This window comes from Fundulus heteroclitus, chromosome 19 (genome assembly GCF_011125445.2).
Source record: "Fundulus heteroclitus isolate FHET01 chromosome 19, MU-UCD_Fhet_4.1, whole genome shotgun sequence".
NCBI lineage: Eukaryota > Metazoa > Chordata > Actinopteri > Cyprinodontiformes > Fundulidae > Fundulus > Fundulus heteroclitus.
In genome coordinates this window covers 21,155,504-21,169,831 of record NC_046379.1, presented here as the reverse complement: position 1 = coordinate 21,169,831, position 14,328 = coordinate 21,155,504, and the positions used below count along the sequence as shown (strand labels likewise).

The following is a 14,328-nucleotide window of genomic DNA, read 5'->3' as shown; positions in this document are numbered from 1 at the left end:
TCATGTTTGAGCTTAATACTGCCTTCCCAGCACCGACGCGTCAGCGTTTCAAGCTCCTCCACCATGTGTCAGCAGTCTCGTGTTTAAATGATCAAGGCTAGAGATCGAGTGACCATTCTGTCTCTGCTTTGCTCCTGCTCTACGCCTCTAACATTAACTTGGAGTTGGAATTTCTGTATACACAAGTACACTGTATTACAACTAGCTCTGGTGGAAGGCATTGTAAAATATATACCATTAAATAAGGGGGAAAAAGCATTGAATTGCAGCATTTTATTATAAAACAAACACAAACTTCAAAAGTACATGTATAAAAACAGAAATCATTCCGTACACCAATATCAACTTTTCTTAGCATTGATTTTGTGTCCATTGATAGTTTTTTTTTTTTTTAAAACATACAATGTCTAAAGCTCCAGTTGTGTAATTGTTCTAAATGGTTTCTCTCAACATTCAAGTCTTCCCATTGCTTAGCTTCATATTAAGGCAGCTTAAAACCTTCAACTCATACCTGGAGTCAACTTTATAAGGACTGTCTGTCCCTGCCTGTAAACACAGGCAAGTTAGTCTCCTATGTCTCACATTTGCTTCCATCTTGCTTCCTTTGCTCCCAGACAATAACCCATGCTCAAGATTCAAGTTCCTCTTGAGATGCTCTTCTCCCCCGGTGGAGGTTTCTTTTTTTTTTCAACATGGCACTGGCACAAAAAATTGTTAAGCCACTCAGCCCTGACACCTCAGTTTGCTTGACTTCTTGTCTTTGTAGACATATTCACTCCAAAAGAAAAAAAGCACCCCGTGCTTTAAGTATGTCCCGTTGAAATAAACAGATCTCATGAATCTCTTTGGTTTTCCTCAGACTTGGCAGAGATTATAGCAGGGCACAGGCCTCTCCAGCACGCTGTCCCCATCCACCTCGTACACATAGTCGCAGCGGTGTGTGATCAGAGGAGCATCAGACATGGCCACGCTCTGATTGCCGAAGGAGATTACCGTGTCTCTCTGGGGGGAACAATACAAGAGCACAATAGTTAGTTACTGACGCTAACTTTACTAATCAAAATCTAAACAGCTGCTGTGTCAGTTTTACTGGGTCCTTTGTACTTCTACACTGGTTACACATGACATTATGAGCAGTGAATAACAATGCTTATATCTTCATTATGACCCTTGTTAGTGGATGGGGTATATTAGGCAGTACTGGACGTTTTGTCCGCACACTTGACATGCTAGAAATAGGAAGAACGGATCAGTTATTTTGGGTCACAGGGTCAGGGCATCTCCAAAAGTGTGGCCCTGGAGATGTGTTCCTGGTTTTCAGTGGTTAATATATATCAAGAATGGTCTAAATAAGGAATCATGGTGAACTGGCAAAAGAGTCATGGGTGCCCAACGATCATTAATGCATGTGGGGAATGAAGGCTGGCCTGCAAGGTCCAATATAACAGAGGAAGTTAATGCCAGTTCTGATAGAAATAGATTAAAAGACAAAGTGCGACGTAATTTGCATTGTACAGTGGTGCTTAGCTGTAGATCAGTCAGGTTGCCCATGCTGGTTATCTAAATATTAAATTACCTTAAATCAACCAAAAGAACTGGATCTTCCCTTACCCTTTCGTTATTGACAGGAGAGGGAGCAGCAGAAGTGGCTGCAGCTGCTTTTTCAAAGTCCTTTTTGCATAAGTGAGCCATGATTCCAGCCGCTAAGGCATCACCGAGAACGTTGATCATGGTCCGAAACCGATCGCTGGAACACAAAAGAGAAAAATCTTCACTCGCCGCTGCAACAACCCGCCATGCACCTCGCTTTTATTAGAACCTTCGGTGAGACTTACAGAACCCAGTCGATTGCCACGATCAGGGAGATGTCAGCAGGCGGTAACCCTACGGAGGTCAGGACGATCACCATGGTGACCAAACCGGCTTGAGGTATCCCAGCTGCCCCTATGCTTGCTGCTGTGGCTGTGATACTGAGGGGGGGTGGAAACGATGGAAGATGTCAACACATGCCTGGCTGTAAACCCATAGAACAGCTGGTAGGACAGCATGCTCAGTGTCCATCCTCACCTGATCGTTACCAGCTGGCCAAAGTCCAAGTCGTGCTCATTCACCTGAGCAATAAATATAGCCGCTACAGCCTCGTACAAGGCTGTGCCGTCCATGTTGATGGTGGCTCCCACCGGCAGGACAAAACGAGCTATCTGCCGGTCAACTCCACAGTTCTCCAGGAGACACTTCATTGTGATTGGCAGCGTGGCTGAGCTGCAGAGGAGAAGAAAAAAAGGTCCAATTACATACGGACGGTTGGATAAGTTTGTCAAACTCAACTGCATTATTGAATGTAAAGAATTAATTCATATGCTTTAATTCTCACCTGGACGAAGTTGCCAGAGCAATGACAAGGGCCTGCAACAGGCCTCTAATGTAGGCAAAGGGGTTCTTGCGGGTAAAGAAGTAGTAGAAGAGAGGCAGCAGGATGAGGCCGTGCACAAACAGACCAGCCAGGACGGTGATAAAGTACATGCCGAGCTTCTCTCCCAGGTGGGCTGGATCGTGCATGTCCAGAATCTTCCCTGCGACCAGGAACACTATCCCAAAGGGGAAATACCTGCAAAGAGAGGACATTAATTTTTTTAACCTTTTTTAATTTTGTTGACCGATTTAGTCGTCCATCAATCAGAGACAATCCTCCGCAACCTTATGATGGATTCATCAAAACAAATGTTCACAGACCGCCAGGGTGAGCCACATGTCTGACATTCTGACTTATGCACAACCTCTTATCAAATTGGAGGCAATAATCTATAGTCATTGTATGTCACTGTTGCTAGATTTTAGTAATTTTATATTATTTGTAGGCATGCACAATTAAGTCCAAAGGTCGAAGGTGTTTCACAGACAAACACCTCCTACTCCTTTTGAAGGTATGACTCTTCAGCAGCTAAATGCTTATGTGTGTATTTCAGTTTTTCACAAACAGTACCTCCATTCAGGTGTATGGAACAACAGAAGTACTATACATTTTTATGTTTACTCTTCTACTCTTTTGAAGACCACAGACTACATATCTCTTGTGGTGTCATAAAAACATGCAAGCTAGTTCAGGTTAAATTTCTTTTCCAGTGTTATTTAAGTACCCTAAGTGTAAGCGTCTAAGCACTTAGTCAAAAGTCGCCCTCTTATGGTTGCACTACTTGTTTAACTAACAGTAAACGTCACCCCCTGCTTGACATTTACTGAATTGCATTTTGCTTTGGCTTCATTGGTGCTTTTCTATTTGTATTCTATTTAAAATAGTGCTGAACAATTAAAAAAATAAGTAATCAACAATTTAATGCAGCATACAACTAACCAGTTAGCCAAAGCACAGGAATGCAACTCACCAGAAAGAGTTGGATGACTTGTGTGTAACATTATTTCACTAACTAGGACTCAAATTCATATTTGTTTGTGTTATAGTAATTGAAACACACATCAATCAGTACAGGTAATTTCAATCAATGGATCATATTGCTCCATCTCTTTCTGGACTGCATTGATATGAAGAGGTAGGATTGTAGATCACTAGAGTCGTTTCTGAGACCGCTTTATTGTAGCACTCTTATTTTACTGTTGTGCTGAGATGGCAGCAAAGCTCCTTTTGTTTTCCCTGCAATTCTCAAAGTTCTGGTCTATTCATGTCTATCCTCCGCTCCTCTGTTCCCGGTCTTGCCAGACACAGGAAGTGAGAATGTTCTTAATGGTGCCTTTGTAAAACATGGTCAATGCTGAAACTGTGACGATCGCTGTTTCCAGCCTACAAAGAAAGTTCAGATGTGCGTATCTCTTCATAAAATAATAGCTCGGAAATTATTCCTGAAGGTCAGTGCATTTGTCCAGTGGACTCTAAATGTGCTTGTCAACAATCACATCGTTGGTCTTTTTGGTGTTGAGGTAGAGGTTATCTTTTTGCATCACACTATAAACCCCTCCACCTATTTACTCTATGACAACTCTTATTAACTTTTTTTTTCAGAGAACTACACATAGGCCATTTTTGTATTTACTCGGATTATCTTTCTCTGATATTAAAATTGGTTTGATGATCTGAATCATTCAGGTGTGACAAAAACAGAAAAATGCATGAAATCATTTTAAAAACATTATTGTAGTGGCACTTTTAAGGAAGTTTGACACACTGGCCTATCTGAGGACAATGTTAAAAATGCCTGTGAAGACAAGAGTCCTTAGAGCAGCACCTGGGACGTTGCCTGGGTGGAATTAGGAATGGTCTTTTAAACTGAATAAAATATATACTGCTTTATTACTAGTGTTTTTAGCCTTTTGCTGCAAAAACACCACAACATCATCTGCAAAAAGCATGACTAAGGAGGTTTTTTTCTCCTTCACAAATGCAGATACTTGAAGAGGGTGATTATTGAGTTTGCCTTGGAACAACCTGACCTGCCTCACCTAAACCTTATGTAACACTGCTGGGATTAACTGAGACACAGACTGAACTGAACCTCTTCATCCAGTATAGGTGGCTGATCTTTCTAATGCTCTTGTGGCCGCTGCCAGGTTTCAGAGGAGCAGAGGCTGTAATAGCAGATTAATGCTCGTGGCTTTGGAATTAGATGCTCAAAATCTCACATGGATGTAATCGCAGGTGTATGTGATGTCCTGTGCTGTGGATGCCTGCTGGCCACAATGCCAGCCATTTCCATTTAAGTAATCTGAAACCCCAATCTCCTTAATCCATTGCACGTTTCTTTCATCTGACCATGCCATTTTAATAACTACTGCATTTTATTCATTATGTTTTAAAATTGCCCTTACTGCACGGTCTCCGAATCTTATTGTTTTGTTTTTATGATTTTAATCTTTGCGTTATCTGCAAGTATCCATTTACATTTCACTTCTTCGCTGGTAAACTTGAATTTCCCCACTGTCGTGTGACAAAGATTATTTCTATTCTGTTTTAATCTTGTTTGTAAAAGTCTGTATTCTCCATGATTTTTTAATCCCAAAAGGCTCAGCTGCCCTTGTGTGAAGCCACGAGGACTCTCTAGACATCCCCGGTCACTCTTTAGCGATTTACGTGATAAGATTTATATCTGGATCTAATCTGGCTCTGCCAAATGAGCAGCAGGACGCTTATAAGATGCATTAGACGGCAGTAGTCTCTTCGCTTGAAAGAAGAACGTGTATGAGTGAGAGAACAAACTCACCACATGGCAGCATTAATGATCTTCATCACGCACTCATTAATGCACTGGCACACACTGACCAGCGGTAATCCACGTTCCCCCATCTTCCCCAGCAGAAGACCTAAAACCAGAAAGAACAAAGATGCATTTGTGTTAGTCAGAGAAATGTGTTTCTACTGCAAGTACAACAACAGTTGAAGACATTGATTTACTTATACGCTATAAAACGATATTTTGATTTTCTTTTGCTCTCTGTCTGGCATAAAATCAAATTTAATCTTTGACTTTTTAGATCAGCTAGAGTTACCAAATTAATTTCTATTTGCCAAATGTCAGAATGACGAGAGACATAACTCTTTATTACTTGATTGATTTTCAGAAGTTTGCATAGATTAGGACTGATATGCCTTGTGAGCGCCCAAATGATGATGTCATGGCTTTGCAAGCTTCTTATAGGTTAATTCACATGATTTTAGTTTGATGGAACAATGCCTGTGAGTCTTCAAGCTAGGGTTGCACAATTAATCACATTTGCAATATAATCGCAATTTTAAAAAAAACACACTTTCCAAATCGCAGAGGTCTGCAATTTTTCTTTATGTAGCTATTGATGGATAAGACACGTCCTTTAGGTGTCGTTTATATGTTTAAAATGGGTTTGCCTTCACATAGAAAGGAAGAGAGTTGCAACAGTGAGATAATCTAATTGTATTATTTGTTTTACAGTTTATACAATCATAATGTTTTTACTAGAAACATTCAGGAATCTTACCATAGCATTAAGTACTGCTCAAACTGTTTAATACATAGACTTGTTTGTTGGTTGCACTTTATGTTCAACAAGGATTGATGTCCAACTCACAAAGCTGTTCTCTTGAATAAATAATAATGTTCTGATTAAAAACTGTTAATTTTCTTGTTTTAAATAGTCCTTGTTTACAAACATCTTTATCTACGGGGCCATTTTTGTTGCTTGTGGTCAATGCAGAGAAAAGTCAGAATTAAATCGCAATCACAGTTATGGTTAAAATATATTGTGATTTTGATTTTTGGCTAAATTGTACAGCCCTACTTCAAACAACGCTTCAAACACATTTGGAAAGGGAAAAAAAGGAAGCTTGTAAGCCTCAGAACGCTATCCTAACCGTTAAGTACAGGGGAGACCGCATCCTTTTGTTTGTTTGTTTTTGCTGCAGGGACAGAACTTTATATAATATGTGGCATAAAGCAGAAAGAGCAATGTGTCGATATTACCAAGCAATATCTCAAGACATCAGGAAAAAAAACCTTTAGGTGCAAATGGGTTTTCCAAATGCACCATGAGAGTAATCATACTATGAGAGTAGCTACAAAGCAGCTGAATAACAACAGTATGCTGCCCAAATTTTCTGAAAACTATTGCGACAAGCTTTTAGGAGTAATTTAAGAGGCAATTCTGAATATATATATATATATATATATATATATATATATATATATATATATATATATATATATATATATTCTTAAAAGTCTAAAAATAAAAACCTGAAGTGATGCTATTTAGCAAATAGTTGGACAATAAGATTAAGTTCTGTTACATTTTTAAAATAATAAAATTGAATCCACAAATTACACAATTTTTTTACTGATCTCTTTTTTCTTTAGTTCAGCTTTAGTTTTGTGGTAATTTCCTTACCCATGGTGGCTGAGAAGATGACGATCCCCAACACGTTCATGCCTTTGCTTGTGCTGGGAACAATTTTATACTTGATATCAGGCGCAGGAGTGATCTCCAAGAAAACAGGATGGCCGAGTCGAGGGTTGTGATAATCAGGCATGACATAGACGAAGTTGGCTTGAGACTCCTTCTCGTTGGGGCTCTGCACAATTGGCACCAAATCTGTGCGGTACTGAAACAAACCAAATCAAAGGATTTAACATTTAAACTGGGGGACATCAATGGACATTCTGTTATCAGATGTCTTGTATTTCTTCCCTCACCTGCTGAAAGGTAGCTTCAATTAGATTCGAAGGGATCATGTTCCTAGAAAGGATAGCAAACAAGGCAAAATAAGATCATAGGCTAAAACATTGTAGAATCAATTGCAAATGAGTTTAGGACGCTAGCAAAACAATGTGAGAATTGCTGCCAAAACATATTAAACTTTTTTTTTTGGGTTGTACGTGTTAAAGCCATCGTTATATTGTGTTTGCAAATGTAACTTACAGTATTGAATGAATGTGAAAAACATATGTATTTATTACAATACAATGCAATGCACTACCATACACATACAAAAAGGCAAAATATACGGGGATTTTAACGTTTTTGCAAATATATAGGGTATTATGGTGTTAAATACTACAATTGCATTTAAAGCAGTAAGTCTTTGGGGTTCTAACTGGGCCTTTCTAACACATAATTATGCTTTGACTAAACCAGAGATCTTCAACATGTGGGTCGCGACCCCTAGAGGGGTTAATGAGGTACTGCAGGGGTGTCACAAGAATCGTGGCAGGCAGTGGTGCCATAATGTAAATTTTATGATCTTTCAGCAACTTTCCCATCATGTTTGCCGTAGAACATGCCACTCCACCATGATGATCATCCCCAAATTTTCTCTGGATATTTTGACTCCACTTTTCAATTCCTGGCAGTACAAATTTTCAGCAAATTTGCGCTGAAGTGTGAGAAGCTGTTTGTATCAGGATGCTTCACTGTTGGCATCGCAAAGAACTTGAGAGTATTCACCTTTTCGCTGACATATTTCAGCTTTGCCCACGCATTTTCTGTAGGATTGAAATCCCTTTTTTCCCCCCGGTCCCCAGTACTGACATGATGTGGAATGAGCTAAACCAATCCACTGTAACTCCTACTGTAAACTTAAGCTCTTGTCTTGCTGGAAGGCGAATGGGTTGGGGTTAGGTCATGAACCGATCATGTTTATCACATGTTCAAGGTGATGTGCAATGTAGGTTCTTCACTGCACATTGGTTCTAGGCCTAAAAGATTTTATTCTTCGTCCACATTTGCTGTATCCTCTATCAACATTTTGGCAAATTGCAAGCATGAGTCCTGACTATCCCAGTGTTTTCATTCTAGGATTAAATTAGACCCAGTTGGACTCTGTTCAAGAATTAGGGGACCTCTGAAGGCAATCGGTTGCAGCGGGTTTTATTTTAGGGTTTGTGAGTAAAGTGGCTGAATAAAAATGCAAGCCACTAACTCTAGTAAAAATATACATCTATAGTTTTCCTTCCAATTCGACATTGTGCAGTAATGTAAATTTTGGTTTATTGTTGTAATCTGACAAAGTCTGGGGAGGTTTGAATACTTTCGCATGGGACTTTAGGTTGAACTGGGCATAAGTTTTTAATTTTTCTTAACTAATACTGAAATAATGAAGGGAGAACCCAAAAAAAACGGTTGTTGTGAAATAACATTTGAAACCTTTAAAAACAATGGATTTTTTTTTATTAAAGATGTTTTTCTTTGTACTCAAAATTAACATTTTCATTGGACCGTGTTACTGTCAAGATTACTTTATCACTATTTTCTTCAGTTTTTTCTTCTGACCTTAAAAGATTACAATCAAAACAGAGGATCTACTTGGATATCCTGAACAAAGGTAAGAGGTTTACAGGTACAGGCGGCATTCTGTACCAGGCCTGCATTTATTTATACAGCAGGCGTCAGAGGCACCGGCAGCAGCGTCATCAGACACGTAACAGGACTGAAAAGTACAAACCACCCATCTCTGCAGTATAATTAGTTTTAAGACGAGGGTATTAGTCGAGCTGCGCCTTGAAGGGCCCTGCAGTAAGCCGGAGCACACTGCGTCTTCTGTGTCCCGCAGTGAAACACTGCAGTGACCTTCTAGGAAGGTTCAGGCTTAGCAGATCGCAAATTTGCCCTTCTGTTTTTAACCCCGCTGGAGCATGAAGGTGACGCTGCAGTTACTCCTCAGGGATTCTGTCTTCATACTTTATTAACACGATGCTAAAACGATCACGTCATTGAGCTATTTTATTGGATTTCGAATGTGCTACAACGGTATTTTGTTGTGCCATCTCTGAAGATGACGCTTTATCTATGGGGAAAACGTGTTCACTGTTTTACTGGTTCAATGAACTTCATCAGGCCTGGTCCGTCTGCCAGTCTGAGGTCTGTCTGCGTAGATTTTCATGTTCTCCCTGTGCATGCACGGGCTATCTCTGGGTACTCTGGCTCAATCTACTGGATCTTCCATCAACTCTGACCAGCTTGGCTGCCCATGTTCAAGAATGGTTTTCCCACAACATGATGCAGCCAATGCCATGCTTCACGGTGGTGATGGTGCTGTTTTTCTGCCACATAGTGTTTACGTTGTAGGTCAAAAAGTTACTTTTTTGTCTCACCTGACCAGATCACCTTCTTCTAGAGATTTGCTGTGCATCCTACATGGTTTTGTTTCTGAACTTATTTCACAAGAATATAATTTTTCAAGTTCATCCATAATAGCCATGCTGGGCTGCCAGTTGTGCCGCTCTCTTGTCAGGTTTTAACGATGGACTGAACAGTGGGATGTCTAAAGGATGGGAACTTGTTTTATACCTTGACTTCCTTCCAGCTTCTGAGACCTTCATAGAAGCTGGATTTGTATAGCGACTGTACTACAAACAAGTGGATTCTACATATTAATTAGCCGCCTGTTTGCACTGAATTTTTTTCTTCTTCTGGGGTGTAAGAGTAAAGGAGCTGAATAAAGCTCATTTGGGTTTGTAAAAAGCCTCCATGAGACAGTGTATTATTTTGCTTCCATTTTGATAATTGTGCAGTACTCTCATTAAATCCTAGTTAAACATAATGTAGTTTGTGTTATTAATATCATAAAACCAAGAAAAGCTCAAGGTTCTTGAGTAATTTTGCAAAGCACTAAACCTTCCTGAAGGAGCAAGTAGCTAAAGAAAGGAAATAGAACCAGAAGAGAATGACTTTACTGTTTACTGTAGCAAAGCTGTACAACTCTGGGAATAACCCATTAATCTGTGTTCATATCCTTCTCATAATTCTTAAGGACTCAGGAACTTCATAGTCATGCTCTCCAGACCAATACCACTGTTTATCTCTAAGCACTTCTATTAAGGTGTGAATGGTAACCTGATGAGGTCCAGCAGAGCATCGGCGGAGGTCATGACATGGCCCGTGCTTCCATGGTGACCGTCTTTCTCCTGTCCTGTCCCCGGGTGAATGATCAGCACCAGCACGATGCCCACAATCACGGCGATGAAAGTGGTCCACAGGTAGTAAGTTATTGTCAGGACACCCAGACGGCCGCTTGCCCTCGTGTCCATGGCCGACAGGCCAGACATAAGACTGGATGGAAAATAAGAAGCAATATGATTAGGTTTTCTATACTATTGTTTGTTTTTGCCTTAACAGGTCTAAATGTTTCAGCTTTATTTGGGCTTTTATGTCTGCATATTTTCTCACATGTTGGAAGTAAAACAATCTTTTCCATCTAAACTGTAAAATTAAATCAGTTGACTGCAGCATTATTATTGGCTGAGTTGGCCGCCAAAATACCTCAAAATCGTAGTTTTTCAGGCTGCCCACTGATCTGTATACGCTTAAAGGAACAATAAGCGATGTTTCACCACTAGGTGTTGCTTGAGCACTATCTGTAGACCAAAACAAAACCCAGCCCCTCCTTTCCCTTCTCACGTGTCGCCTTCTATGTGCATATTTGTAAAGGACAAAAACACAGCAAAACAGCATCACCTTTCAGAGGAACATTTCAGCAATTATGCACAGCCTAGAAGCAGCATTGGCCCGTCCAAAATAAATAAAATCCGACGTAGAGAAAATGTCTACAGCGACCAGAATTGCACTAGAACTGCACTACATGTAGCAGTCCTGTGGAAGTCGAAATTAGACGTTCGATAGATGTCATAAAAAGACGTCTGGCGTTTCGTTATGCGCCTTCGTGACCTAGAAAAGACGTTGGGTAGACGTGCCGTTGCACAGTGGGAGTGAAGAACTAAGTAACTCATAACTTTATAAAGTTGTTAGCAAGAGAACATTTCGATCTGCTGGGGTGCTCTCCACCATGTTGCTCTAACGCTGCGCTGCTCTGACGGTGGTATTTCAGGGCAGGGAGGGGCTAAACCCTGAGTGGCAGCTGTTCACATGCACATACACGCACGGGCGCACACGGTCCGGCCCGGCTATGTAAACAGTGGACTGGAGAACAGCGCAGAGAGCTGCGGTGTGACGTCATACCATATTTTATCTGAAATATTACCTTTAGTTCACATAATTTTTTAGTTATTTCTAGCTAGTATATTTTGCCTATTGCTCCTTTAAATAATTTTCAGGCAGGTCTGGTCCAACAAGTTCAACAGAGTCTTACCTGGAGGTGATAAGTGGCAGAATTAGCATCTTCAACATCCTCATCAGCAGCTCTCCGGGAAAAGAGAAGTAGATCTTTGCCTGTGAGCAGGACAAACAGAGTTAGGTAAATTAAGTTGTCTAAGTATTGTTTATTTCATTTAACATTCATATTATGAATATCCTTTGCCAATATCTTGTTTGTTTCCTCGTTTAATGTCTGAAGAGGATGTTTAGAGCCTACACTGGTTAATTTCTAGTCCCAAACAGGGTCCCTAGCTCTACTTTGAGAATTACTGTCCTCACTTAAAATCATGTAGGGGAGTATTGCCCCAATGGTTAACAATGATTAACATCTTTGAACCATTTAGTTTAACCAAAGTCTGCAAACATATTTGGTCCTTTATTATTGCATCATTCATTCCATTATTCTTAGAAATTATAATTTTTTAACCTTTTTATCCTGTTTGAAAACATTCCCAGTCACTAATGCATCCCTTAAGCTTTACGATATCTCGTCTATGCCTGTTTCCTCTTGAGCATTAACCAAATATGAATGCTTTTTTTTTTTAATTATGATTGCATTCTATGATTCTAACATATTAATTTTAACACCTCCTGTATAGTCACGATCCTGCGTATCAATCAGTTTAACAATATAATTTATTGCAGTTTGCAGCTGGCACTGATTCTTTTATTGTCGGATAGATAATTATTTGTGCTTTAATTAACTTTCTTGCAAAACCACGTTGTGTACAAACCAAGCAATTTATTGTGAATTTATTATTGAAGATAAGAGGAATAATTTGACAGCAAAAAAGAGAGATTAAAGGACAACTAAAACAGTGCTACTGTGAAAATTATGCCTACTCATTAAAGCAGGAATGAAACGGAAAACAAGCAAGATAAAACAAAATATCCACATCAAAAGAAAACCAAATCTTTAAAGAAATGTAAGTTTAAAGAGGCTTCTATATATTATATACTCAACAGTGAGTATATAATATACACAAACTTGGGTAGTTCATATTTTATATTATAATTTTAACCCTTTCGTTCTGTACGCATTTGTGCATACAAAATGACAAATAAAGTTGTTTAGGTCTGCCTAAGTCTAAGTTAAATGATGTCTGTGTGTTTTAAGATGTGACCTGATCTGTCGCTGCAGGTGGTGTGCACTTGCATAACTGACTTTCACTAATTCCTCCTTGCATGGCTCATTGTCAGCACAGTTTCATTCGTACTCTTTCTTCACCTCTCACAATCTCACATAGTCATTTCATTCATTAGATTAAAAAAAATAACCCCGAAGTCTCTTTGCCTGTTGATGTTTTTTCTCTTGTTTCCCCCATCCATACCTGTGTAGAGAGGTTGAACGTCCGCAGCACAAATCCAAGAACGCAGCCCGTAACCACGGCAAAGACGGAGAGAGTCAGCAGTCCGTTCCTTTTACAGTAGTCCGTTACATACTCCCTGGCTTTCACAGACACCACGCGCTTAAACAGCTTCTTCCACGTCTCCATCCTGTTTCAGGCTCGGTCCTCAGCCCAGCCGCGGGCCCCCGTGCCCCGCTTACACTCCACGAATGTCCAAAAGCTTTCAGAAGGCCCCACGGATGTGTACGTATCCCAACGGGGAATCTGAGACGGGGAACCTGACCTGATGTGGGTCCTGCTTAACACTGAGGAGCTCATCCAGTCTGAGAGGGGAAGAGTTGGCGGACTGATTCCTGGCAAAGCATTGCTTAAAAGGATTATCCCTATCTCCCACTAATACAGGCTTGCTCACAGCCATTGAAGCTTACTGGAGAGGTTAAAGGAAAGACAGCACCAATTGATAGCCCATTACAGATTATTGGGACCCACCTGTGAGCCTTCCCATTCATAAAACCAGTGTAAACACCCTCTACTCTACGACTTCTTTGTTTTCCCTCAAGAGGACATAAAGGTTCACCGAAATTAGTGGGAGTATGCAGTATTTGTTTAATAAATTACAATATTTTATTAGATTTCAATGTATAATGAACGTTTATATGTAAACTGGATTTAAAAATATGTCTGATTTTATAAAGTAACAGCAGAATGAGAGGAGCCTCCAAAGCTGCACCAGAAACCAACGCTTGCCCTTGTTCTGTCGGTCTATTTTTGTTTGCACGACTTCTTAACTCTGCAGTCAACCAGCGTCCGCTGACGTCTCGGCCTTTGTGCTGACCCAAGAGGCGATTCCAATCATCAGCCTTTCCTGCCTAACAATGGCTGCCCACGTCACCTGTGAACAATCCAATAACACCTAATCTGTGCTTTGGTCTCTGCACACAGGGTCATAAAATGGTTCAAATTAGAAACATATCCTTCAGTCCCTTGGAATATCAACTCTGCACATTTATTTAGACCTTCTATTCACATCAAATGGGTATTCATCCAATAGATCTCATGAAAGTCCATTTTAATTGTTATCAGTGGAACGGCTCCAGATGAAAACTAGTCACTTTTCCCCTTTTTCTTTGCAGAAACAAAAAGGGTCCACTTTCTCACACAACCTTATGTGCTATAATTACAGACATTCTTTTATTGATACTGTTTAGGTGTCTGAACGTATGGGATCTGTCAGATTTTATGGAGTACAGAAGTTCTTTATAGGTTTCAGGTGAATTTTACAACAAAATGAAGCTCATTCCACTATTACTGGCAATGCTGGTAAAGATTTTTACACAGACCCGGAAACAAATACATTTTATTGCTGTATCGTAATATTACATAATAATAAATAAAATAAGTGGAGAAACCC

The 14,328-nt window shown here is 39.9% G+C and overlaps 1 protein-coding gene across 1 annotated transcript; it reads right to left on the bottom strand.

Moving 5' to 3' along the window:
* Window positions 1-341: 341 nt before the first annotated feature.
* On the bottom strand, window positions 342-13,217 carry slc1a8b (solute carrier family 1 member 8b). Its single transcript, XM_036151032.1, has 11 exons — window positions 12,900-13,217; window positions 11,564-11,643; window positions 10,312-10,527; window positions 7,173-7,215; window positions 6,868-7,081; window positions 5,211-5,310; window positions 2,375-2,608; window positions 2,068-2,262; window positions 1,836-1,970; window positions 1,612-1,747; window positions 342-1,002 (listed from the first exon to the last, which is right to left on the bottom strand). Exons 1-11 carry the CDS (start codon window positions 13,062-13,064, stop codon window positions 856-858), a joined length of 1,665 nt encoding a protein of 554 aa, XP_036006925.1. The 5' UTR covers window positions 13,065-13,217; the 3' UTR covers window positions 342-855.
* Between the last annotated feature and the right edge of the window lie 1,111 nt (window positions 13,218-14,328).

Bases quoted from the DNA above. Each gene is read 5' to 3' on its own strand.
- slc1a8b (XM_036151032.1), bottom strand. From the start codon at position 13,064: ATGGAGACGTGGAAGAAGCTGTTTAAGCGCGTGGTGTCTGTGAAAGCC. The intron at 10,528-11,563 runs GTAAGACTCTGT...TTTTCCATCCAG, and splicing joins CTGCCACTTATCACCTCCAG to TCTTATGTCTGGCCTGTCGG. The intron at 5,311-6,867 runs GTAAGGAAATTA...TTCTGGTTTTAG, and splicing joins CATCTTCTCAGCCACCATGG to GTCTTCTGCTGGGGAAGATG.